Source organism: Lepus europaeus, chromosome 5, assembly GCF_033115175.1.
Source record: "Lepus europaeus isolate LE1 chromosome 5, mLepTim1.pri, whole genome shotgun sequence".
Lineage (NCBI taxonomy): Eukaryota > Metazoa > Chordata > Mammalia > Lagomorpha > Leporidae > Lepus > Lepus europaeus.
In genome coordinates this window covers 124,127,595-124,154,743 of record NC_084831.1, presented here as the reverse complement: position 1 = coordinate 124,154,743, position 27,149 = coordinate 124,127,595, and the positions used below count along the sequence as shown (strand labels likewise).

The 27,149-nt window shown below is 37.0% G+C and overlaps 1 protein-coding gene across 1 annotated transcript; it reads right to left on the bottom strand.

Annotated features, from left to right (window-relative positions):
• Positions 1-213: 213 nt before the first annotated feature.
• Positions 214-25,985, bottom strand: MNDA (myeloid cell nuclear differentiation antigen). Its single transcript, XM_062192548.1, has 7 exons — positions 25,768-25,985; positions 13,363-13,647; positions 12,232-12,377; positions 11,245-11,397; positions 6,365-6,781; positions 3,893-4,081; positions 214-678 (listed from the first exon to the last, which is right to left on the bottom strand). Exons 2-7 carry the CDS (start codon positions 13,625-13,627, stop codon positions 544-546), a joined length of 1,305 nt encoding a protein of 434 aa, XP_062048532.1. The 5' UTR covers positions 13,628-13,647; positions 25,768-25,985; the 3' UTR covers positions 214-543.
• Positions 25,986-27,149: the final 1,164 nt, after the last annotated feature.

Below are 27,149 nucleotides of genomic sequence, written 5' to 3'. Positions count from 1 at the left end.
AGTCCAAATAAGAGTTCACATAAGGTATAAGCACATCTTGCCTTGCTTTTCTGCCTATGTCTATCTGTATCTCTTGGTTGCATTCCTACACATGGGAAGACAAAAATCTGGATGAAGGCTAGCAGGGAGTCTCTCCAAATCCAGCTGGGTCTCCCAGTCCCCACAAAATGAGCTTTAGGCCCAAATCTCCATAATAAAACCATCTAGATGGAGTTATTTTTGTGGAAATATTTTTGTTTATTGAATTCATTTTATTTAACAGGTATAGGACTGTTCAGGAGTTCTATTTCTTTTAAAAAAAGTTTTTCAAATTAAAAATTAATAGGCATATGAAAATTGTACATATTTATGGAGTACTATTTGATGTTTTGATACATTCCACACTGAATAATGTCAATCAAAGTAAATACATTTATTTCTTTAAACACTGAATGTTTCTTTATGATGAAAACATATTTTTGTCTCAAAATAAATTTATCTTTATTTTGCATGAACTTTATGAATTAACCTTATAGGCTTGGATATTACCACTGAATCAACTATTTAAAAGAAAGGCTCAACTTTAACAATATCACTCCCAAAAACATTTGGTTGATTTGGAGGGTGGGTCATTTCTTCAACTTTCTGACTTAAATTAAAATCCATGGGTGTCTTCTTGCATTTTGTGCCTTTGGTGACCTTGAAGGAGAGAGAAAAGACACAATGAGATCCCAGCAATTTATGTGAAACTCAGCTTTCACCCCTAACTCTCTGTTCTTCCCACAGGCTACATTAGTCCCTCTTCGGCCCTCTCAAGCACTGTTCATTTTTTCTCATTCAATTCTTTTCATACATTACTATCTTTTGAGCCCCCCTTCACCTTTACCTGGACATAAGAGATATTTTCTCATGCCCAGTATGGGTACATTTGAAAAGAGCAAGAATTCTTCACGTGTGATCAGGGGAACAATAAGCAAAAAGATAAAGACTGATTTATCCAATGTGAAGCATTGACTGAGGCATAAAAGTGAAAGCAGTCAACATAATGTATTATGTTCTCTGTGCTATTGCTCTGGATTACTAGGTAGACATAAAACACAGGGAATTTTGCATTAGAGCATCTGAGAAGTGGAGCAACTAATGTATATATGTGCAGGTCTCTACATATTAATATGTCTGTATTGAATCAATACTTGAATTATTTGTACTTAAATTTAGCTTTGATATGTGTTATCAAGAATTCAAGAAAGGGGGGCTGGCATTACCTCCTTTGCCAGCAACCCACATGAACACCTGTTCAAGCCCCAGCTGCTGCGTTTCTGATTAGTTCTCTGCTAATGCACCTGGGAAAGCAGCAGAAGATGGCTTGCATGCTTAGGCCCCAGTCACCCACATAGAAGACTCAGACAGAGTTTCAGGCTCATGGCTTCAGCTTAACCTGGCCCAGCTCTTACAGTCATTTTGGGAGTTAACCAGCATATGGAAGATCTTTCTCTTTCTGTCTCTCCTTGTTTCTCTGTGACTCTGCCTTTCAAATAAAGAAAATGAATCTTAAAAACAATCTCACTGTAGATCTCTTTGTGTGTGATTATGTGAGTTTATTCAGATATTAGAGGAATATTGTGAAGTCATGTGGAGTCAATATTATCTTTCTCTTGTGAGCTGGGATGTGCATTTCACTTTAGATCTTAGATGCAGTTATTCCAAGACATTGGGACCCTTTGGTCATTTGTTTCTGTCATAAGCTGTGTGGACCCTTTCCTCAATAGATTTATTTTCGATCCTATTGATAGATATTTCCCATTTTGCCTTTGATCTGTCCAATTTTTAAATTCTCAATTGTATTGTCCTTTACCTCCAGCCACTCCTAAATCTGTACTAATCAGTCCTTTCCATGACTGCACCCTCCCTGTCTGCTCTTATTTATTTTGCTTAGGACCCTGCATTCTGGAGCGGGGCAACCTCATATGACTCTCGATTCTATCATTTACTTGCTGTGTTGGCTAGGCATATTACTTAAAATTATTGAGCATCAATATTTATACCTTTGAAATGGGGACAATTTTTTATAGCTCCATCATTGTCTCAGTTGACATAGTGAGTGCTCAGTAAATGATTTCTGTCAGTGTCAATGAAGTGTTATTATATTATTATTATTTGTTTTAGAAAATATCATCCAAACCCATGACTTTAATTTGTATCTCTAAACTCAAATACACACACACACACACAGTATCTAGTACAAATTTTTTTGTTCCAATCTGTATATCTAGATTGATGGAGAAATAAGTCTTGAGTATCCTATAGAAATAAACTTGTCCAGAGCAGAACATGTTTTCATTTCCTGTACCATGCTTTTCTCCTGTATTTTCACTATCAGTGGCGAGTGGCACCATTTATCCAGTTGATGTTAGATTATCTGAATCATCCTTGAACTCTCCTCAAATATTTTCTCTTTTTCACCATCATCAATTCATTAGTCACACAATCCTGGAGATATGCCATCAAACAAATCTATTTCTTCCTATTTGCTTTCTCCTTCTTGAGTAGAATTCTGAAATACTTATGTGATATCCTGATAAACTAGATGTCCACTTTTTAAAAATTTATTTTTATTTTTGACAGGCAGAGTGGACAGTGAGAGAGAGAGACAGAGAGAAAGGTCTTCCTTTGCCGTTGGTTCACCCTCCAATGGCCGCTGCAGCCAGCGCGCTGTGGCCGGCGCACCGTGTTGATCCGAAGCCAGGAGCCAGGTGCTTCTCTTGGTCTCCCATGGAGTGCAGGGCCCAAGCACTTGGGCCATCCTCCACTGCACTCCTGGGCCATAGCAGAGAGCTGGCCTGGAAGAGGGGCGACTGGGCCAGAATCCGGCACCCCGACCGGGACTCGAACCCAGTGTGCTGGCACCGCTAGGTGGAGGATTAGCCTGTTGAGCCATGGCGCCGGCCGATGTCCACATTTTTTAAAAGTCTCAATTCGTAGTGTTTTCAGATTTTTGTGATATAAAAACTTCTACTATGGTTAATTTCAAACTGCCTAAGTTTTAATGAACAGCATGTAAATTTCCTGAATGTTTAACCATTATAGTTGGGGTATGAGTAAACTCTAACTTATCACTGCATCTATCTGCTATCTTTGCCATCATACCTAGTGTCTCTCCACTGTATTCTTCCCAGATAGTTTACAGAGCCTTCTTTTTTTTTTGCTAAAATATCAAAGCGATGAGTATTTTTCTAAATGAAATCTTCCAACTTGTACTGCTTTCACACTGATTTTTTTCAATTCTTCATTTCTGACCAAAAAAGCTACATTTAACAAGTTCTTGTTTTCTCCATTGGCCTCACCTTCCCCTGGTCTTCTATATCTACAGAGTTTCACCTATACAGAAAGCACAGTTCCACACTCCCGAGTATTTGCATACGCCATTCGCAGTGCTTAAATCTATCTCTCTATTATCCTCACCTTGATAAGAAAAGTAATACCTGCCAGAGATTAATTACTCATATAGTGCTGGGCGGTGACATAATTGATGTATGCATTTTTCCCTTAACATTTAACCTGTCTGAAGAAATGAAGACACCCATTATTTTAGACAACTAATTAAATTATTTACACATTCAAGCCAACTAACCAGTATCGAAGCCAGGATTCAAATTAAATCTGTCTTATTCAAAGCCCTACCTCGTGACTACTATTTGGAATTTCTTCCTTGTTTTCCAAATTTCTCCTAATAATTTATCATTTAGCACAATCATCACACCTTTCTTGTGCATACTTACTCCTTAATATCTTTTAAAAAACATCTGCTTAGAAATAAGTGCAATGACATTTTTGGACTCTCCTCCTATTTGCTCCCCAAACCCAAAAATAATACTTTACTTTTTGCAACATAAAGTTTCTGTGTAGTTCCCACCTTAATGAAACTGTGAATTCCACATGTGAGTTTTAGATTCTTGTCAATTGTTTTCAGGTGAAAGCAGAAGAGTTGAAGTTTATCTCCTTCTTCACACTTCATGTTGTGCCATTTTCCATTCCCCACAACATCCATCTTTCCTGTGTTATCTTGTATTTCATAAATTGTGTTCTTCAGTTTCACTGTTTTCTAAAAAAAATTAATATTCAGTTTCTAACTCTCATATGTTTGAGAAACATAAAATAATAAAGAGCCAATTATGGGCACAGATGTACACATAGCTTTGACAAGGACTTCTCTGAGTATCTTACTTTTATTATTACGCTTATTTGCCTTTCTTGTTCTAGGTTTTTCCTGCTTGGGAATTATAGAACAAGAATTTGTTCCAATTTTCTATTTCTTCCTTCACAAAAGAAGTTTTGATTTCTTTTACTTTTCCTAATATTTTTTATTTATATAAATGGAAAAAATTCATGAATGTCATAATACAGTTTTATATACATAATAACACTTCCCACCCCATCCTCCCTCCCTCCCTTGCTGCCACCCTTCCTCCTGCTTCCTTCCTTATTCTTCTTTTAATTTTTGTGATAATATACTTTTTTTTGAGAACAAGTTTTATTATTAATCAAAGAAGAACCTGAGGAAACAGGCAATGGAGTTGGACATTAAGGCTTATCTAAAACTTATGAGATGTAAGATTATCCTCCACTTAATACACTAATACAAAGTAGATCTTTAAAAACAAGTTTTACTATTAACTCTCATAATACAGTTCTTTGAGGACAGAGGTGCTGCATGGGAAGTTAGTGCACAGTGACTCCTGTTGTTAATTTAACAATTAACACTCTTATGTATGATTTCAGTGATCACCTGAGGCTTTTCACATGAGCTGTGTAGGCTATGGAAGCCTTTTGAATCCACAAACTCCTTTAATATTTAGACAGGACCATAAGTAAAGTGGAAGTTCTCTCCTCCCTTCAGAGAAAAGTGCCTCTTTCTTTGATGACCACTTCTTTCCACTCGGGTCTCACCCACAGAGGTCCTTCACATAGGACACTTTCTTCCACAGTGTCTTGGATTTTCATGCCTGAAATGCTCTTGCGGATTTTTGGACAGGCCAAAATGCATTAAGGGCTGATTCTGAGGTCAGAGTGTTACTTTAAGTGATTGTCTTCCTATGATTCTGTTGTATGGACTGCTTCTCATATTGGTGCATTCACGCCTTTTTAACTATCTATTAGTATTGTCAAACACTTAATCCTATTTGTATGATCATTTTAACACTTAATCCTATCTATATGATCATATTAATGCCTAATCCTATCCTTATGATCACTTTAACACTTAAAATGCTTTTTTTTTTTTAACCACCCTGCTTATGGGGATTTGGCATCCAATGGCAAGTTTTTAAACTGTACCCTTAGAAGGAAGTCTGTGGGAATATATGCAGAACTGTATGCAATTGTATGCAGAATGTATACAATCACAGGCTTCATATATTTCATATTTACTACTTTAGGAACATGGTGATTCTTTCCGCCGTGCCTGCCTTCCCACCCACACTATCAACCCCCTATGGTATTTCACTCACTAAGCTGTTATTTGTAAAATCTATAGTTGCATTTATAAGTATGGTTTCTTAAATAGAGTGTAACAAGGCAATTGATATTAAGTTAAGGATCTCTCTGAAAGACAGATATATAGAGTTATGAAGCAGTAAATTATTTAAGATGTTGAGTTCATAAAAGTTTGTAAAGTTTGCATTGATTCAATGCATCATTCTAACTAATATCCTGAATTTGGGCACTGAGATCTTCAGCAAAATTTCTAATTTTTTTTTTCATAAAAGAGGAGATTGAATTACTTTGTTTACCAAACATCATGGTATAAAATAATTCTCAAGTGTTCTATAAACTCTGCATGAACAATTAATTAAATGAATGAGTAGGGAAGATGATCTGTAAATGTTATATCATTTACCTAACTACTAAATATGTGTTTGTATTCAGGAGAATGCCAACAAATCTGTTCATTAATTTGAGTATATGTCACAAGCAGAATGCAACCATGTTAAGGAAATCCATTCTTCAAAATAAAAGGAAAATGATGATTTATATAGTTGTAGCAGAGCTCAGGAAATACGATAATTAGCGTTAGGATATTGTGTGCCCTGCATTGTCTATGCTCATTGTGTGCTGAGAAAAGGTAATAACCCTTGTTGGAATGAGGTTTCTTAGTAAATATTTTTCAAAGAATTTATACAAAGGCTGTCTGGGGGAAGTTGAATAATATTAAGTCACATAACCCTACTCCTTATTGCTACCTGTCTATACAAGGTATATACATATAGTATATCTACATAAGACAAGGTTCTAAGTTCTAATAGTCAGTACAGAGTTTGGCAAGTTAAAACACTTAATTCCAGGAGTTGGAGAAAATGAACAACAATAGTAAAACCATTGTGATTACCTTTTGTAATTTAAACGACCCATACACTATTGTTCCTGATGCTTGTTTCTGGAGTTGATCAATCTTGAAGCTTTTGGTTGCTTTACTGATAATGCTTCTGGGGACTTCAATCTGTTGATCAGGACTAGCTTCAGAAACAGATGATGTATCATAAATCTCCAGGATTCCTTTATATTTGAAGTAATCAGATATGATAATGACCTTGTTTTTTGTAAACTTCTCTTTCAGATTGGTATCGAACACTTTCACTTGGAAAAGCTCAGTCTCACTAGCCACTGTAGCATGAAACATTGTGCCTTTCTTCTCTTCTGAAATCTCATATTCAAATGGAGCCATTGCTTTCAGGACCATCACTATCTTGGGGTCTTTGTGTACATGATTTCCTCTTGCAGCCACCTGATGCTGAGTCTGCCTTTTCTGTGTCAAATGGACGGAAGAAAATAAACTTACACATTTGAGTGGAGAATACAAAGTCACTTTCGTATGAAAGAAAACTCAGCAATAGCATTGTTCCCAATAACTTTTAGGGAAATTTGGATTTAGGACAACACTAGAGAGGGAATGCTCAACAGAAATGAAAGACTTGTTGAGTATAGTTCAGACAGAAAAAAATATATAAGGTATTAGATAACAGGCACAGCAGTAGTACTGTCACTGAAATAGAATAATCTTTCTGAAATAAGGCTTGATCCTCTGCAAGCATACCACAGTGGTGGATAATGTTCATTTTAATGAAGTACTTAAGTGAAAGATAATAATATAAACATAAATATATTTTAACTCACTTAATAACACAAATCACAAATGGTAAAGGTTTTCAGTTACTAGTAGAATATTCAGGGTCTTGTGAATCAAGTCCTTTCTAAGAAATAGTGGTCTATTTTAAGTGGTCAGAAACACATGGACTGGTTCAAACTCTCCCATCTAAAACAGACTCAGGTAGAGACACTCTGGTTACAGTCACATTCATAAACATGAATAGACCACTTTTCCAACAAAAATACATCTCTGGAAAACCAGTAACCAATTGATATACCTCCATTGTCTTTTCTCCACAATATTCTGAGTTATTGTGTTATAACAGAAGGCTTTCATGGAAGGAAACAGGTTAACCCATCAGAGAAAATGTGAAGCAAGGGTGGACTATGAGCTTTACAGATACAAGTGTATGATGATGTACGAATTGTCTCCCTACGTTCTGACCTGGCATTCTACACACAGCAAACCCCAGTGAGTGAATAGACTTTTACTTAGATCTGACTTTTCATCAATGTAGCCAATTATCATAATACAGGGAAAACTTTTGAAGAAGCAATTTAGCTAGTAGTAAAGACTCATATGTAAGAAAGACATTATTCTCATGTCATTTGGCAGTATTCCTAGAGATTAAATGTGATCCCAATCAAAATACCAATGAAGCTCTTCTTAGATCTACCAAAAATGATGCTAAAATTCGTATGGAAACACAAGGCACCCCGATTAGCTAAAGCAATCTTAAACAACAAAAACAAAGCTGGAGGCATCACACTACCTGATTTTAAGACGTACTATAAGGCAGTTATAATTAAAGCAACCTGGTACTGACACAGAAATAGACATGTAGACCGATGGAACAGAAAAGAAACTCCAGAAATTAATCAATGCATCTATAAACAACTAATATTTGACACATAGGCTAAAATCAATCCCTAGAGAACGGACAGGCTCAACAACAAATGGTGCTGGAAAATGGATTTATGCATGCATAAATATGAAACAAGACTCCTGCTTTACACTTTACACAAAAAGTCAACTCAAAATGGATCAAGGATCTAAATCTATGGCCTAATACCATCAAATTCCTAGGGGGAACATCAGGTAAACTCTGTAAAACATTAGCATAGGCAAAGATTTCTTGGGAAAGAATTCAGAATCACAAGCAATAAAAGTAAAGTAGATAAATGGGAATATATTAAGCTAAGAAGCTTCTGTACTGCAGAGGAAACAGTGAACAATGTGAAGAGGCAACCAAGAGAATGGAAGAAAATATTAGCAAACCATACAACTGATGAATGGTTAATACCCAGAGTCTATAAAGAACCAGATAACCTCTACAACAAGAAAACAAACAATCCAGAGTAGAAATGGCCAACGGACACGAACAGACATTTTTCAAAGGATGAAATTCAAATGGTCAGTAGACACATGAAAAATTTCTCAGAATCACTAGACAGCAGGGAAATACAAATAAAAACCACAGTGAGTTTTCACCTTACCTCAGTTAGAATGGCTATCAACCAAAAATAATTTTAAAAAATTCAATACTGAAGAGAATGTGGGGAAAAAGATACCCTAAGACACTGTTGGTGGGAACGTAAACTAATGCAACCATAATGGATGACAGTATGGAGATTCCTCAGAAAACTGAAAATAGATCTACAATATGACCCAGTTATCCCACTCATGATAATTTACTCAAATGAAATGAAATCACATTATGAAAGAGTTATATGTATCCCTTTGTTTATTGCAGCTCAATTCATAATAGCTAAGATATAGAATCAACCCAGATGTCCATCAACAGCTGACTGGATAAAGAAAATGTGGCATACATACACTATGGAATACTACTCAGTCATAAAAATGAATGAAATCCTGTGTGTTGCCAAAAAAAAAAAATGTATGCAACTGGAAACCATTATGCTTAGTGAAATAGCCAGTCTCAAAAAGACAAATATCATATGTATTCCTTGATTTGTGTTAATTAATTACAGAGCACACATATACAAAGACATTAGTAACAATAAGATTCAAACTGAGAAAGTTTCAGAATGTGCATGAAAGAAATTATATAACTTATATAACTATTCAGAAGCCACAAAGGACACAAATGCAAGTATGTTCACCAAAGATGCATTACTGTTGGGATACTGGAATGCCAGCCAAAAAGGAATTAATAAAAATTATTTTATATTCATGCAACTCAGCCTTACATATCCCTAAATGAGCACTTATTTATTTATGAACTTGAAAAGATGATTCTTTTATGTTAAATGAGTAAAATAAGTAATAAATAGTGATAATTTTAGGATATTATATTGGGAAAACTTACTAAGTAATTATGAAGAAAATTACTTGAAAGAATACAAGCAAAAGTTTGATAATATCTGATTAGTATATATTTGATTCTAATAACCAATAATTAGCTAACTAATCAGGCCAAAATCAGGGATCTGAAACTCACTGTGGGTCTCTCATGTAGGTAGCAGTGACCCAAGTACTTGAGCTATCATCTGCTGTATTCTAGTGTATTAGTAAAAGTTGGAGTGGAAGCAAAATACCTCAAACTCAAAGCAGACACTCTGATAGGAGATGCAGAATGTCCCAAGCAACTATCTAACTGTTGCTTCAAATGCCTACCTCTAAATGAACATTTTAAAAAAATTAAATGTTTTTTCTCATATATCATTTTTCATGTTAATGTAATAGAACAGATTCATGCAGTTCATAGACACAATTCTCAGAATATAATGTTTTAAAGGCATTGTGTGTTATTATTTCTGCATGGTTTTCCTCAAATTTCTCAACTCTCCATCCTATTCCTTCATGTCATCTGAAGGTTTTGTGTCCTTTAGGCCTTGCAAGAGATATAAGAGATATCAAGTTCTTGATTGGATTATGTACGCTTCTTTCGACCTTTATTTGTGCTGTCATATTTCAATATTTCCAGGTAGTGATAGGAGGGTCTGGCTTACAAGGTTCACAGGACAAAGAGGTAGCCATAATCTTAAACACACAGTGAAGGAGGGACAAACATTTGGTAGTTGTCATAACTGATAGGAAGAAATGAAATCCTATCAGACTGAACACCATACATTTTTTACCTAATCTGAATGAGATTTCATTTCAAGAAGAATTCTGTGAGGGCTGGATATTGATATTGGAACATAGGGGGTGGATAGTTTTGGCCTCCTAAATCTGTATATCTCTATATATGAAATACATGAAACTTGTATAACTTAAGTAAAATTAAAAAAAAAATTCAAGCAAAAAGAAAATAAATTATGTCCTTGGGGGAAAAAAGTGCTTTCGGGTGGAGTGTATTAGTTAGCTTTTTGTAACTTTAACTAAAATATCTTAGAAAAGATGATTTGGAAGAAAGGGAGATTATTTTTATGTGCATTTTGAGGTTCACAGTCCAATGAGGATATTGGATAAGGAAACCATACACAGGACAGATCGCTGGTAAGCCAGGAAACAGAGAGAGAGGGGAAACATACTTGATTTGTGTAACCAAAGCTCTCACAAGAACTACCTTCCCAGGGCAAGCCTTCTGTGACCTCCCACTGGGCCTACCTGTCAGACATAATTAGATGAATTACTCAACCTTCGATTTGTCAACCATTAACATTCATCCATTAACCCTTAACACAAGGGTTTGAGGTTAAAATATCTGCATGAATTGGGAGAGCCTAATCCTGTTCAAGCCATAACAGGGAGGAAATAGGGTGTAGAAAATTTGAGGAAGAAAGGAGCCACAGTAAGTGTTGCTGAAACTCGAATAATTAGTGAGAGAAAGGTACAGGTGTGAAAGGGATGGCAGCAGAAGTTGGTGAGCCCAGTGCTCTATCTGCCTGAACTGTGCAGGACACTCTATCTCTCTCCCTTCCATGGAGCAGCCTAGAACAGAAAACTTCCTAGAGTTAGAGAGAATATCAAATTTATCAAGCATCCCTGTTGAAGGAAAAGATCATGATGCTGTGAATTTCAACATATACATTTGATTAACTACTTAAATTCTGTTGTTATTTTTAAGTAGAGGATGAGATGAGAATTGTGAGAAATGATTCCTGTATTTTAAGTTGGCAAAAAGAAGGAAAAGGGACAGAGGATGAGATTACCTCAGTTGAGGGAGTTTTGCATGGTGTTGATGCTGAGATCTGGCCCATGGTTGTGGACATGTTGGCTCTTTCAAGACAGGGAGATGGAGTCTGCACATCACAGACCTTACTCCTTTTGGTTCCACTGTTTTCTTTGGTTGCTTTCTTTCTTTTCTGAAAGTGGTTTAATTTTCTTGTTAATAGTTTTCAGTGTTGAATGAATTTTGAGAACATTTTCATTATTAGGTAGTAGATTTATTCTTTTTTTTTTTTTAAATTTTTTACAGGCAGAGTGGACAGTGAGAGAGAGAGACAGAGAGAAAGGTCTTCCTTTTTGCCGTTGGTTCACCCTTCAATGGCTGCCGTGGCTGGCGCGCTGCGGCTGGCGCATCGTGCTGATCCGATGGCAGGAGCCAGGTGCTTCTCCTGGTCTCCCATGGGGTGCAGGGCCCAAGCACTTGGGCCATCCTCCACTGCACTCCTGGGCCACAGCAGAGAGCTGGCCTGGAAGAGGGGCAACCGGGACAGAATCCGGCGCCCCAACCGGGACTTGAACCCGGTGTGCCGGCGCTGCAGGCAGAGAATTAGTCTATTGAGCCGCAGCGCCGGCCTACATTTAGTATTCTTAAGAATGTTTTTCTAGAAAATCTGATGATGTGCTGGTCAAGCCTTGGCCAGTGGTAAGATGTGGGGATAAATGGTTTAATAAAAAAGGCAGAGGGAAAAGTTATACGTATCTTTCCTCTAATTATCTCTTTGGTACCTTGTGACCGACTTGGAATTAGAGAAAGTATGTTTTTGTGAACATAGGCAAAGTGTTTTCCTATCTGTTTGTACACTTCTCTAGTAGAGATGAAGATATCATATTTACATAATGCATATTTTCATTACTTCTTCCACAAAGATGACTGATTATTACACAGCTTGGTAAATCTGGAACTGAGTGGGAAGGCCATCACAGTTTTTTTTCTGTGGGACGTCTAGCCTGCTCCTCATCCTCAAGCTTACCTGAGCTTCTGGAGTCTCCTCTGCTGTTGTAGTGGTGATGGTGTTTCCTCTGGTGGGTTCAGGTGTAGCAAGACCAGTTTCATCTTGATTAATTTTTTTCAATGGGGTTGCTCCTTTTGCTGCTTTTGGTTTACTTTTCTTCAAAACTAATCATAAAAAAGAAGACAGATAAACTCAGGGCAGATGATTTAAGACAGCCGGAGTAATCCTCAGACTATCTCTTTCACCTCCTGTTTATGAATCTAGCTATTCTGTGTCTACCTCTGCTTAGTCCAACCTGGCTATAAGGTGGTCAATGGTATCCAGGCAGTCACAGACACTGTTTCAGCTCCATAGTGCTTCCCTTATTCATCACGTGTGCCCTGGACTCATCCTTCTCATCTTCTGAACTTCATGTACTTAACTCCAATACTTTCTCAATCCTGTGCTCCTGTCAGCTCCTATAACAAATCTCAGGTTTTCATGATCTGACTTGTCATATTTTCCAGATAATCCATTGAAATTACAGAAATGAGTAAAAAGAAATAGAAAGTGTCTTTAAAATGTTTATAGAAAAATCCATATTATTAAAAAATTATGAGTGGATTTCACATTTTTATGCACTAAATAAGCTTATCTTTAATTCTGTCTTTTTATTTAAAAAGTCATTTATTTATTTGAAAGGCAGAGTTACAGAGAGAGAGAAGACGACAAAGAGAGAGAGATATATATCTTCCATCTACTGGTTCACTCCCCAAATGGCTGCAACAGTCAGGGCTGGACCAAGCCAAGTCAGGAGCCAGGAGTTTCATCCAGGTCTCCCACATGGGTGCAGTGGCCCAAGCACTTGGGCCAGCTTCCACTGTTTTCCCAGGCACATTAGCAGGGAGCTGGATAGGAAGTAGAGCAGCCAGTACTCCAACTGGCGTCCATGTGGGATGCAGGTGCTGCAGGCTGAGGCTTTAACCCGCCAAGCCTCAGCACTGGCTGCCTTAATTCTAATTCTTAACACGCATTTTGAAGTAGAAAAAAAAACTGTAAGTTGTTAACCTGTTGGAATTTGAAGTACCAAAACAGTCTCAGTAACTGAGTCATAAAACGGGAAAAGGATCTAACATGACAAGAGGTTCATGTTCCCCATTCCTTCCTTACGTTTTAACTTCTCTGTTTGAAGCTTTTCAGCCAGGTTTTTAAGTGGGTCTATATCTTTGAACAGTTTTATGAGCGTGCTCAATCCAGCATCACTTCGGAATTTGTCTGCCAGTAAGTCAGCAATCTTAATTCTGTCATATTCATCTTGCATTTTCCCAGTCAGTTTTAAATCATCTGTTAGTAAGGACTTAATTGTGCGAAAATGGTAATCATTGATGACCTCTAATCCTTTCAGCAAAACAATTTTCTTGTATTCATTCCCCATCTTTCAAGATACAGATGGATCTACAAGAGAAAAATGGGACACAGTGTTACATGTATTCAGACGATTTAAAAAATGAAATCTTGCTTTTCTGAGTGACTGGCCCATGCCGGCATATTGGGAACAGGTATGACTATAACAAACAGGGACTTAATTACTGGGCATGTGAAGGTAACACTTCTTCCATATTAATGATGATAGTTGAGTTGGCTCAGGAGTAGCTTTTTTGTTTAAATTTTATTTAAGATATACATATTTCATGTGTTTCATACACACAGGTTCAGGAACATAGTGATAATTTCCACACTATCCTGCTAACTCACTCCCACTCTTCTTCCTCCTCTCTCTCCTATTCCAATTGTTATTTTTGTTTTACAAGATTCTAGTTCCAGTTGACTTTATACTCATAAGAGTATCCTTACACTAAGAGTTCAACAAATAGTATAAAAAAAAAAAAACACTGTTTCTCAACAATTGAGACAAAGGCTGTTAAAAATCATATCATCTCTAAGTGTCAATTTCACTCTTATCAGTTACCTTTTAGGTAATCTATTAGTTACCACAGATCAGGGAGAACATGTGGTATTCATCTTTTTGAGACTGGCTTATTTAGGTATAATGGTTTCCAATTGCATCCATTTTGTTACAAATGATAAGATATCTTTTTTTTTTTTTTTGTGGCTGTGTAGTAGTCTATAGTGTCTCTCTGTGTGTATACTATTATTTCTTCTTTCCCCAAAGAAACCTTTTATTTAATGAGTACAAATTTTGTAAGTATAACTTTAGTAATATAGTGATTCTCCCCAGCGTACCTGCCCTCCCACCCCCACTCCCACCCCACCTCCTCCTCCTCCCTTTCCCATTCCTAGTCCCGTTCTCCATGAAGATTCATTTTCAATAACTTTATACACAAAAGACCAACCAGTCATTTGGAATATCTCACATTGGGTATATTTACAGACATATGGTTTTCTAAACTATGAATATAATGTAGCACATGAGACTTAGTACTTAAGAAAATGATACTTCTATATTATTTTGAAGGTTTATTTTATTTGAATGGCAGTGTGTGTGTGTGCATGTGTGTGTGTGTGTGTGTGTGTGAGAAAGAGAGATATCTTCCATCTGCTGGTTCACCTTCAAGTGGCTACAATGAGCAGAGATGGGGAAGGTCAATGCCAGGAGCCAAAAACTCCATACTAGTCCACAATGTGGGTGTCAGGGGCCCAAGCTCTTAGACTATCTTCCACCACTTTCCTGGGCATGTTAGCCAGGAGTTTGGGCAAAAGAAGAGCATCAGGTACTTAAACTGGTGCTCATGTGGGATGCCAATGTTACATGCACCAGTTTAACCAACTGTGCCACAACACTGGCCTGACTTCTATAATTTTTAAAATAATGTCTAATACATTGACTAAGAAAGAAAAATATGAGTATTAAGAACGTAGGCTTTGGCTGGCGCCGTGGCTCACTCGGCTAATCCTCCGCCTTGCGGCCCTGGCACACTGGGTTCTAGTCCCAGTCAGGGCACCAGATTCTGTCCCGGTTGCCCCTCTTCCAGGCCAGCTCTCTGCTGTGGCCAGGGAGTGCAGTGGAGGATGGCCCAAGTGCTTGGGCCCTGCACCCCATAGGAGACCAGGATAAGCACCTGGCTCCTGCCTTCGGATTAGCGCAGTGCGCCGGCCACAGCGCGCCGGCCATGGTGGCCATTGGAGGGTGAGCCAACAGCAAAGGAAGACCTTTCTCTCTGTCTCTCTCACTGTCCACTCTGCCTGTAAAAAAAAAAAAAAAAAGAACTTAGGCTTTAGAGTGCAGACAATCTTTCTGCTATGCATAATGGTTTGGATATATGGGTAAATGGAAATAACTGTAACAGATACATGATTTGCAAGATATGATTGATTAGACGTAGAAAATATGGGGCTGGTGCTGTGGCATAGTGAGTTAAGCCTCCACTTGCAGTGCTGGTATCTCATATGGGTGCAGGTAAGAGTTATGGCTGCTCCACTTCTGATCTAGCTCGCTACTGATGGCCTGGGAAAGCAGTGGAGGGTGGCCTAATTCCCTGAGTTCCTGGATCCACATGGGATACCTGGAAGAAGCTCCTGGCTCCTGGCTTCAGATTGGCCCAGCTCCCACCATTGTGGCCATTGGGGAGTAAACCAGTAGATGGCAGAATTTTCTGTCCCTCTCTCTGTAACTTGCCTAACAAAATGGAGGAATCTGGAACACATCATGCTGAGTGAAATAAGCCAGTCCCAGAGGGACAAATTTCATATGTTCTCCCTGATCGGTGACAACCAACCTAGCACCAAAAAGGAAACCTGTTGAATTGAAATGGACACTATGAGAAACAGTGATTTGATCGGCCCTTGTCCTGACTGTTGATGTACAACTTAATACTTTATCCCTTTTAGTATTTTTTTTTGTTCTACTTAATATTATTGTTGAACTCTGTAATTAACACACAATTATTCTTAAGTGTTTAAATTTAACTGAAAAGTGATCTCTGTTAAATATAAGAGTGGGAATAAGAGAGGGAGGAGATGTACAATTTGGGACATGCTCAATTGGACTTGCCCCAAATGGTAGAGTTAGACACGTGCCAGGGGATTCCAATTCAATCCCATCAAGGCAGCATGAACCAATGCCATCTCACTAGTCCAAGTGATCAATTTCAGCTCACAATTGATGGCTCTGATAGGTCTAAGAGTCAAAGGGATCACACAAACAAGACTAGTGTCTGCTAATACTAACTGAAAGAATAGAAAAGGGAGAGAACGATCCAACATGGGAAGCGGGATACACAGCAGACTCATAGAATGGCAGATGTCCTAACTAGCACTCTGGCCTCAGAATCAGCCCTTAAGGCATTCGGATCTGGCTGAAAAGCCCATGAGAGTATTTCAGGCATGGAAAGCCAAGACACTCTGGCAAAAAAAAAAAAAAAAAAAAAAAAAAAGAAAAAAGGACCTAAATGAAAGATCTCTGTGAGTGAGATCCCAGTAGAAAGAACAGGCCATCAAAGAAGGAGGTGCCTTTCTCTGAAGGGAGGAGAGAACTTCCACTTTGACTAAGACCTTGTCTAAATAAGATCAGAGTCCGTGAACTCAAATAGCTTCCATAGCCTTGGCAACTCATGACAAGAGCCTAGGGTGATTACTGACGCCATAAACAAGAGTGTCAATTTGTTAAGTCAACAAGAGGAGTCACTTTTACTTACTCCTCATGTAGGATCTCTGTCCTTAATGTGTTGTCCAATGTGAAGTAATGCTATAACTAGTACTCAAACAGTATTTTACACTTTATGTTTTGTGTGGGTGCAAACTGTTGAAATCTTTACTTAATATATACTAAACTGATCTGTATATAAAGAGAATTGAAAATGAATCTTGATGTGAATGGAATGGGAGAGGGAGCAAGAGTTGGGAGGGTTGTGGGTTAAGTGAAGTTATGCAGGGGGAAGCCATTCTAATCCATAAGCTGTACTTTGGAAATTTATATTTACTAAATAAAAGTTAAAAAAAAATAGAAAATATAAAAAGTAAGAAAGATAATATATAGATAAAAATGTCAGTGTTAACAAACTGTTAGTTGCAAAAAGAGAAAAAAATGAAAAAAAGAAATGAGATAAATTTCTCACAATTAAAGTAACATAAATGTACTTAGATTGATCTGATCAATAGAGCGTAAAACAGGAGACTCAAACAGAAGCCCATATCAAGACACAGTGGAGAAATTTAAAAATATACAAAACTGAGAAAGAGTTGAAAGATTCATTGCTAGTGAAATTGGACTTTTCTCTTACAACATACCCAAAATAAGTTCAAAATGGGTTGAAGACTTAAACATAAGACTTGAAACTGTAAAACTAGAAGAGAACTTTGAGGTAAATATACTTGACATTGTTCTCAGTAATGATATTTTGGATTTTAGCCCAGAAGTACAAATAACAAAACGTGGGAGATATATCAAGCAAAATGTTTTTAAACAAATGATATGACAACAAATGAAATGACAACATACAGATGGGTGAAATGTTTGCAAGCCACATGATTTGTAAGGAGTCAATGTCCAAAAAATGTAAGAAGTTCATATAATTTAAATAGCAAAGCAAAAAATGAACACAACTAAAAGTTGTGAAAATTTGAACAGACATGCTTCCAAAAGCATACAAATGGCCAACATGTAAATGAAAAGGTGTTCAACTTCACTAATCATCAGTGAAATATAAATCAAAACCCTGATGAGCTATCTCACACACTTTTTAGGATGGCTATTTTCTAAATAGTTAGAAAGACAACAATGTGAATGAGAATAAAGGAAAAGAACACTTATTCTCTGAGGTATGAAGTAAATGTGTAGTCATTGGAGAAAAAGTTTGAAGGCTACTCAAGAAATTAAAAATTGTGTTATAGTTTGATCCAGCAATTCCACCCCTGCATATATAGCTAAAGAAAGATATAAGCATCTCAAAGAAGTATTTGCTACCAATATTCATTACAGCATTTTCCACAATAGTCAAGATATGAATACAATCTATGACTGTCAATGCACGAATTGATAAAAAATGTGCTATATACTTACACCAGAATGTTATTCTGCCTTAAATAAAAAGGAAATTTTGTCGTTCCTTCATTCAGAAATATTTATTAACATGGGTGAACCTAGAGAACATTATCCAAAGTAAAATAAGCCTGGGATAGAAAATTAAATATTGCATGATCTCATGTTTATGTGGAATCTAAAAATACAGGGAGAGAAACAGAGACAGACAATAGTGACACAGATAGACAGAATAAGAAAAAGTAGTCCAGTATGGCCAATTGTTAACAAAGTGAGCAATTGGTAAACTGAGAAGGGTTTTTTTTTGTTGTTGTTGTTCTACTCTTTTGGGTATTTTATAAATATGCAATTATTTAAAAGTTAAAAGAAAATGAATTGATCAAAACCAAAATGAAAGAAAAATCCATGGATTAATTTTAATAATGTTTTCCCCAAGACTCTGTCTGTACTTCTGAAACATCTCAAAATGTGAAGCCAAAAATTGTGTGTGTTATGTGTGTAAATTTGGTAAAAAATTATTTTAGAAAAATATCTGATATGATATTACACAGCAGACTCATAGAATAGCGAATATCCTAAACAGCACTCTGGCCTCAGAATCAGTCCTTAAGGCATTCGGATCTGGCTGAAAAGCCCATGAGAGTATTTCAGGCATGGAAAGCCAAGACACTCTGGCAAAAAAAAAAAAAAAAAAAACCTAAATGAAAGATCTCTGTGAGTGAGATCCCAGTAGAAAGAACAGGCCATCAAAAAAGGAGGTGCCTTTCTCTGAAGGGAGGAGAGAACTTCCACTTTGACTATGACCTTGTCTAAATAAGATCAGAGTCTGCGAACTCAAATAGCTTCCATAGCCTTGGCAACTCATGACAAGAGCCTAGGGTGATTACTGATGCCATAAACAAGAGTGTCAATTAGAGGAGTCACTTTTACTTACTCCTCATGTAGGATCTCTGTCCTTAATGCGCTGTACATTGTGATTTAATGCTATAACTAGTACTCAAACAGTATGTTTCACTTTGTGTTTCTGTGTGGGTGCAAGCTGTTGAAATCTTTACTTAATATTTACTAAACTGATCTGTATATAAAGAGAACTGAAAATGAATCTTGATGTGAATGGAAGGGGAGAGGTAGCGTGGGGTGGGAGGGAAGTTATGGGGGAGAGGAAGCCATTCTAATCCATAAGCTGTACTTTGGAAATTATATTCATTAAATAAAAGTTAAAAAAATAAAATAAAATAATAAAAAAAAAAACAGAACAAAAAAAGGAAAAATATCTGCTACAGGGGAGGGGAAGAACAATGCATATTTAAAACTCTAAATTTAGTACGAATGCCTCCACATCTTACTGCAGAAATATGAGTGCTCTGAGTCATGCCTTAGCTCCTACTGAGTCATGTACATAAAATCTCTTATGGTGTGTACATTAAATAGCCTCTCTTAGGTTCAATTGCAAGATAGCTGAATAGGAAATGATGTGCTGTTTCTGACCAGTGGAACAAAACAGAAAAAAGGCAGGAAGTGTATACCCAGGGGAGAGTTGGAGAGACGTTTGCAGTAGAAATTCTACAGAAAGAAGAGGAACACAGCATGGAGAGTGTGGACACATGGCAATGAGAAGGGGCACCATCCACAACTCCAGCAGCTGGAGGCTGGAAGAGACACCAGATTCTGAGAGCGAGGTGAGAGCAGGCTTCAGCAGACAGTGCCACTGGTGATATTGACTGAGGGAGAACTTTGCAGACCACACTGTCTTGGAATCCAGCCTGGAGCTCTAGCTGGGGCAGGGTAGTCCCTAATCTGGTGAAGTAAAAGCACGTTTCTTTCTCCCCATTCCCCTACAAGGGTGCCTGATAACGAGGGGAGGAGGTGCCATCTTGAGACAATTGGCATCTGACAGAATATTTGCAAACTATGATACTGATAAAGTATTAACATCCAGAGTCTATAAAAAGCTCAAGAAATTGAACAACAACAAAATAAATAATCCACTTAAGAAGTGGGCAAAGGACTTGAACAGGCATTTTTCACAAAAGAAAATTTCAATGATCAACAAACAAGTGAAAAAATTGTCAGGATTACTATCACGAAATGCAAACCAAAACCACAAAGAGGTTTCACCTCACCCCAGTTACAATGGCTCTCATACAGAAATCACCAAACAATAAATGCTGGTGAAGATGTGGGAAAAAAAGTACCCTAATCCATTAGTAGGGTAAAGTAGTACAGCCATTGTGGAAGATAGTATGGAGGTACTTCAGAAAACTGAAAATATATGTACCATATGATCTAGAAATCCCACTTCTAGAAATTTACCCAAAGGAAATGAAATTACTTGATAAAAGAGTTATCCATATCCCCATGTTTATTGCAGCTTAATTCACAATAGCTTGCATATGGAATAAACCCAGATGAACATCAGTTGATCACTGGTCATGAAATTATCATACATATACACTATGGAATATTACTCAGCTGTAAAAAAGAATGAAATAATGTCTCTCACAACAAAATATATGCAACTGAAAGTCACTATACTTAGTGAAATAAGCTAGTCCCAAAAAGACAAACACCATATGTTTTCCCTAATCTGTGGTAACTAATAGAGTATAAAAATGTGATATATGGGGCCGGCACCATGGCACACTGGGTTAATCCTCCGCCTGTGGTGCCTGCATCCCTTATGCAGGTTCTAGTGCAGGTTCTAGTCCCAGCTGCCCCTCTTCCAATCCAGCTCTCTGCTATGGCCTGGGAAAGCAGTAGAAGATGGCCCAAGTCCTTGGGCCCTGCACCCGCATGGGAGACGAAGAAACACCTGGCTCTTGGCTTTGGATTGGCTCAGCTCCAGCCATTGGGGCTGTGAACCAGTGGAAGGGGAGTGAACCAACGGAAGGAAGACCTTTCTCTCTGTCTCTCCCTCTCACTGCCTCTACCTCTCAAATAAATAAATAAAATCTTTAAAAATTTAATATATGATTACTTGCACTGCAATCTGTATAAAATTATTTCTAGGCATAACCTCTTGAGAAGAGAAGGCTTAAAGCCTAAATGAATTTAATTATTATATTATAACCACATAGTAAATGTATAGATGTTACATTTTCATTGGTTGTTTTTCATTGAAAAAATTATAATGAGTGATTGACTAAAAAAATTGTATATGGGTGACATGGTTATTTATACATTCAATTATTATTTAAAGCTGTTATGTATGTTTTTCATTGAAAAAATTATAATGAGTAGTTGACTAAAAAATTGTATATGGGTGACATGGTCATTTATACATTCAATTATTATTTAAAGCTGTTATGTATATTTCCAATAAACTAGGGTATTTTTGCTTTTTACTTGTTGTAACTCTTACTTGCTGAAGTATTATGCCTTTTTAATGTAATGTGTATTTAAAATATGTTATGTCAAAAACTAAATAAGAAGCAGAGAAAGAAGACTAAAAGGAAGGAAGTTAGGAGGAATAGAAGGATGGAGATAGGGAGAAGGGGGATATTACTATGTTCTTAGACTTGAATATACAAATCATTTTGAATCTGTTAAAAATTAATTAAAATTAAAATAAAAAATGAAAAATAGCCTTTTCTTGTCAACCAAATTTTGAATACCTAACTATATATAACCCCAAGGATTTCCCAAAAGTGTTGCCAACTTAACTTGAAGGAAAAGTGATTTTGAAACTGGAATTTTGGGACCGGCGCTGTGGTGTAGTGGGTAAAGTCACCGCCTGCAGTGTCAGCATCCTGTATGGGTGCCGGTGTGTGTCCTGGCTGTTCCACTTCCAATCCAGCTCTCTGCTATGGCCTGGGAAAGCAGTGGAAGATGGCTCAAGTGCTTGGGCTCCTACACCTGTGTGGGAGACATGGAAGAGGCTCCTGGCTTCTGGCTTTGGATTGGAACAGCTCTGGCCATTGTGGCCAATTGGGGAGTGAACCAACGGATAGAAGACCTCTCTCTCTTGTCTCTCTCTCTCTCTTTCTCTCTCTCTCTCTTTCTCTCTGCTTATCCTTCTCTGTAACTCTGATTTCCAAATAAATAAATAAATCTTTAAAAAAAAAGAAACTGGAATTTTATATCTAGCTCAAATGACATTTAAAATGTGATGTCTATTGATCATTCTGTGATACTGATTCACCAATTAAAATCAAGATCAGTAACACTAAAACACCTACCAAAAACTATTTTGGAAAGAATATCCAACAAGAAAATAAATAAATTAAGTTAAAATTATATAGTGTAGCATTCTAGTAATATGGAAGAGAGAAAGATCCCATCCGCTAGTTAACTTCTCAAATTCCCACAATAACTTGGCAGCCAGGGCTGGGCCAAGGTCAAAACTAGGAGCTGGAAACTCTGTGTGGGTGTGTCTTATTGGTGGAAGGGACCCAATGACTCAAGCCATGAGCTATTGCCTTCCAGAGTATGCATTAGCAAAAAACTAGAGTTAGGAGCAGAACTGAAACTGAAACCTAGGCAGTCTGATTTGGGATGTGAGTGTTTCAAGCAACAACATTTTTAAGATTTATTTTATTTACTTAAAGAAAGAGTTACAGAGAGAGGAAGAGATACACAAAGAGAGATCTTCATCTAAAAGCTTTACTCCCTAAATGGCCACAACAGCCAGTGCTGGGCCAGCCAGGTCAAAGCCAGGAGCCAGGAGTTTCTACAGGGTCTCCCATGTGGGTACAGGGGCCAAGGACTTGGGCAATTTTCTGCTGCTTTCCCAGTCAAGTCAGCAGGAAGAAGGATGGGAAGTGGAGCAGCAGGTACTAGAATCAGCACCAATTTGGAATGCTGGTGTTGCAGGAGGCAACGTAACCATTGTGCCACAATGCAGACCCCTCAAACAACAACTTAACTGATAGGCCAAACACCTACTGCAATATGGTCTTTTGTTGTTGTTGTTAAAGATTTATTTATTTGAAAGGCAGAGTTATAGAGAGGCAGAGGCAGAGAGAGTGATAGAGTGTGAAAGAGTGAGAGAGAGGTCTTCCATCCACTAGTTCACTCCTCAAATGGCCACAATGACTGGAGCTGCTCTGATCTGAAGCCTGGAGCCTGGAGCTTCTTCTGGGCCTTCCACATACGTGCAGGGACCCAAGGACTTGGACCATCTTCCACTGTTTTCCCAGGCCATAGCAGAGAGCTGGATTAAAAGTGAGCAGCTGGTACTCAAACCCGAGCCCCTATGGGATGCCAACACTGCAGGCAGCAGCTTTACCCACTATACCATAGTGCTGGCCCAGTATGGTCTTTCAATGTGTAAAAAAACAAAGCCTTGAACAAGAAGAAACAAACCAGGAAGTAGATGAGGTGGGGTGAATGTAATGAGACAAGAAGATACTAGTTCTCAGAAGTTATGTGTGCTTGAGGGGAAGCTAGAGATAGAAATTTTAAAAAGTACTGACTAAGGAGACATAGATGGAAGTACAGAATAAGTGTTACAACTTGAACAAAGGTGGTAAAATTAGTCAAATTATAACATTTGATTCAGTCTACATTATTTACAAAATTATTTGTTATACAAGCTTCATGTATTTCATACACACAGATTTATGAACAGTGATACTTCCCTCCCTCTCACCGGTGCTCCAACCCTTCTTCCTCCCTCTCCCATTCCCACTCTTAAATTTTACAGAGATCTACTTCCAGTTTACTTAATGATTGTAAGGTTAACCCTACACTAAGTAAAAGAGTTCAACAAATAGTATGAAGGAAGAAAAAACACTGTTTCTCAACAGAAGAGACAAGGGCTGTAAAGCTAAATCCATTAAGGAACAAGGTTTTTCAAATTATCATCAGAACAGAGTTTTATGATTTAATAATAAAATGTTTAAGTTCCAGAAAGACACAACAGTTCTAATTATTTATTCATCTGATGGTAATATATATACAATTTTTATCATTTTATACAATTCCATCAAGTTAACATAAATAGTATTTAGAATTGAAAAGATAAGTTTATTTTAGAGTAAAAATTTTTGAGGTTAGCATAGTTTTCTGTAATGTACATTTTCCATAAACTTTTTGAAGACTGCTGATACAATCAATTTCAAATTTTTGCCCCCAAATAAGCTCTTTTTTAATTCCATTTTTCTATGAATATTTTGAAATACCATCATATATATGTAATATTAATATTAGAAATAGGGAGAGCCGTAAGAAAAAAATGGACAAAATCTTGATTAAAGTTTGATATTTTAGCATTTGTTGTCATGTTTTATAAATCTGGGGCAATGCCATATAATACAGTGAGATTGTTTTCTAGTTAATGTTTTTTCATGATTTTTTAAAAATAAAAAATGTATTAATACAAAAAGAATAGCTTACAGGTATTTCATAGGTACAATTTTAAGAAGATAACTATAGTTCGCTCCCACTCCTCCCGCAATCCCCCCTTCCTTTCTTTATTTTTCTTTTAATTTTTGCAATAACAAGATTTCAACCTACTTTATAATCACACATTGTTCCATACAAATATAGACAAAGGCTATAAACAGTAATCAAATCATAAGATGTCAGTTTCATTTATACTTTTTTGTATTCTACATTAACTACCACACATCAGAGTAAACTTATTATATTTTTCTTTTTGGGATTGGCTGTCTTTTGCAACAAAATGGATGCAACTGGAGACCATTATGCTTAGTGAAATAAGTCATGAACTTCTTAATGTCATTATCTGTCTTATTTAAGCCCCAAAAGTCTGAAATTTTAGCACACGTCAATTACTAAAAATAAATAAAAAGAATTAAAAATCAGGAAAAAGTTTAGAAAACATGACCTATACTGTTAACAAGTATAAAAAAGAAAGTTCATCTAGCCCTTAGGGAATTTTGAAATTAACATTTAAATCTTTAAATCTTTATGCCCTAGGCTTTATGGAAGGAATAAAGCATTCTACAGTTTCCTACAAATTCTCATCAACAAAATTCGGCTCTGACTTGAAGAAAGAAAGAGGAATTAAAAAATGGCTGTCTTTTACACTGAGTACAAAATGGAACTGAAGTGAAAGTTAAACGCAAATACAAAAATATTGAGAAATCATTTATTTGGATAAATGTGTGAAACACAATTTCTATTAAGTGTGTGTATGCCTTGTAAAATTGGCATGATATAATTTAATACAGTTTCAGGTACAGATTGCTTTATGCCTTATTTTGTTGTGATACTTTTTTCATGTCACTACATTGTCTTTTACCCAAGCTCACATCAGAGTCACCAAATTTTCTATACCCCTTCAGGCGTGAAAGCTAAAATCTTCTGAATATCCACTTTTGTTAATACATACTTGGAAAATGTATTTTAAAATCTGAAATAGCCAAAATTCATTTTCTTTTGTCCAACCCCCAGTTGTGGTGGAATGAAACATGTCTGTTATGTTCCTTAATAAGTGAAGGATTATAATTAAGCCTCTGCAGTTTTCAGTTTTCTGAATACAGAAATGCCTTCCTGCCCCCCTCACCTCGCCACTTGGAAAAATCAAAACTGATTTCCCTTTCTTATCTAAGTTTCAAAAAAAAAAAAAAAATCACTGGATCTTCTGTACAGAAAAAGCTAAAGGGACTTACCTCACAGGAAATTTCTTCAACACTTGTCCAGATCTTGAGATCTTCAGAAATGCAGGAAACAAACGCTGATCTTGTTTGAATAGGAAGATAAATCAGTAAAGCAGAAACAGAAAGGCAGATGTTATAACCTGAAAATGCTAAGAAAATGGAGCATCTCTAAACTTGATAATGAGAAACAGCGCAGTTAGAGTCACTTACTAACTTCACTGGCATGAGGAATTGCCTATCCGGAAGAGGAGTTACGTAATTATGTTGAAACTCCTCCCATCAACGTTCTTTTGAATAAATCTTTTGATTTTCTTAGCTGGAGAAACAGAACAGTTTTTTTTTTCATAAACATCTTAGTGACATTGAAAAATTGAACTACATTTCCCTAATTTTTAAAAACGATACCTATATTTGAAAGAGTGCCAACTTAGAACTTTTTTTATCTGCAGGCTGAGTTGTAAATCACAAACTTGATTAAATGAGGCTTCAAGAGTGAAAAGGAAATGAGTCACTCACCCATTTCTCCCTCCTTCCCTTTTAGCTTTGCTATTTATATATACTATTTACTTGGTTGCCTTGCACTCTAGTGTTATAAGGTAGAAATGCATACTATTTGTTTTGCTGGTGTCTTCTTTTTATATTAAACACTTATTTTTCTTCCCCCTGGAAGCACCACTTCTTATCTTGTTCTCTAAGTTTTATTGGCTATGTTTCATTGTCTCTAATATTCATTAGCATACTGTCTTTAATTCATTGGCTTGCAGTGCTGGCATCCCCTATCACTGAGGCAGATTGAATCCCAGCTGTTCTGCTTCTGATACAGCTCCCTGCTAACATGCCTGGAAATGCAGTGGAAAATGCCAAGTACATGGGCCTGTGTCACCCATGTAGAATGCCTGGATTGATTTCCTGGCTCCTGCCTTCAACCTGGCTCAGACCCCAGCGTTGTGACAATTTGGTGAGTGAATCAGTAGATGGAAAGTCTCTCTATCAAAGTATTGAGCATTTTCTAAATACCTTATGCTTGAGCTCAGATTTAATGTTGTTGTCATAAAAATCACAGAACATACAGTAGGATTTCAAATGTGAATTTTAATGAAACTTACTGCAAGTCACTGCTTATTTCACTTTGGTGAACCTATATGTATTCTTGTAGGAAACGTGTGGTCTTTGTTGTTTTCACATGTTCTTTAAATGAAAATTGAGTCATACTGATTGAAGGTAGAATTGCAATTTTTTTTTTTTTGCCAGAGTGTCTTGGCTTTCTATGCCTGAAATACTCTCATGGGCTCTTCAGCCAGATCCGAATGCCTTAAGGGCTGATTCTGAGGCCAGAGTGCTAGTTAGGACATCAGCCATTCTATGAGTCTGCTGTGTATCCCGCTTCCCATGTT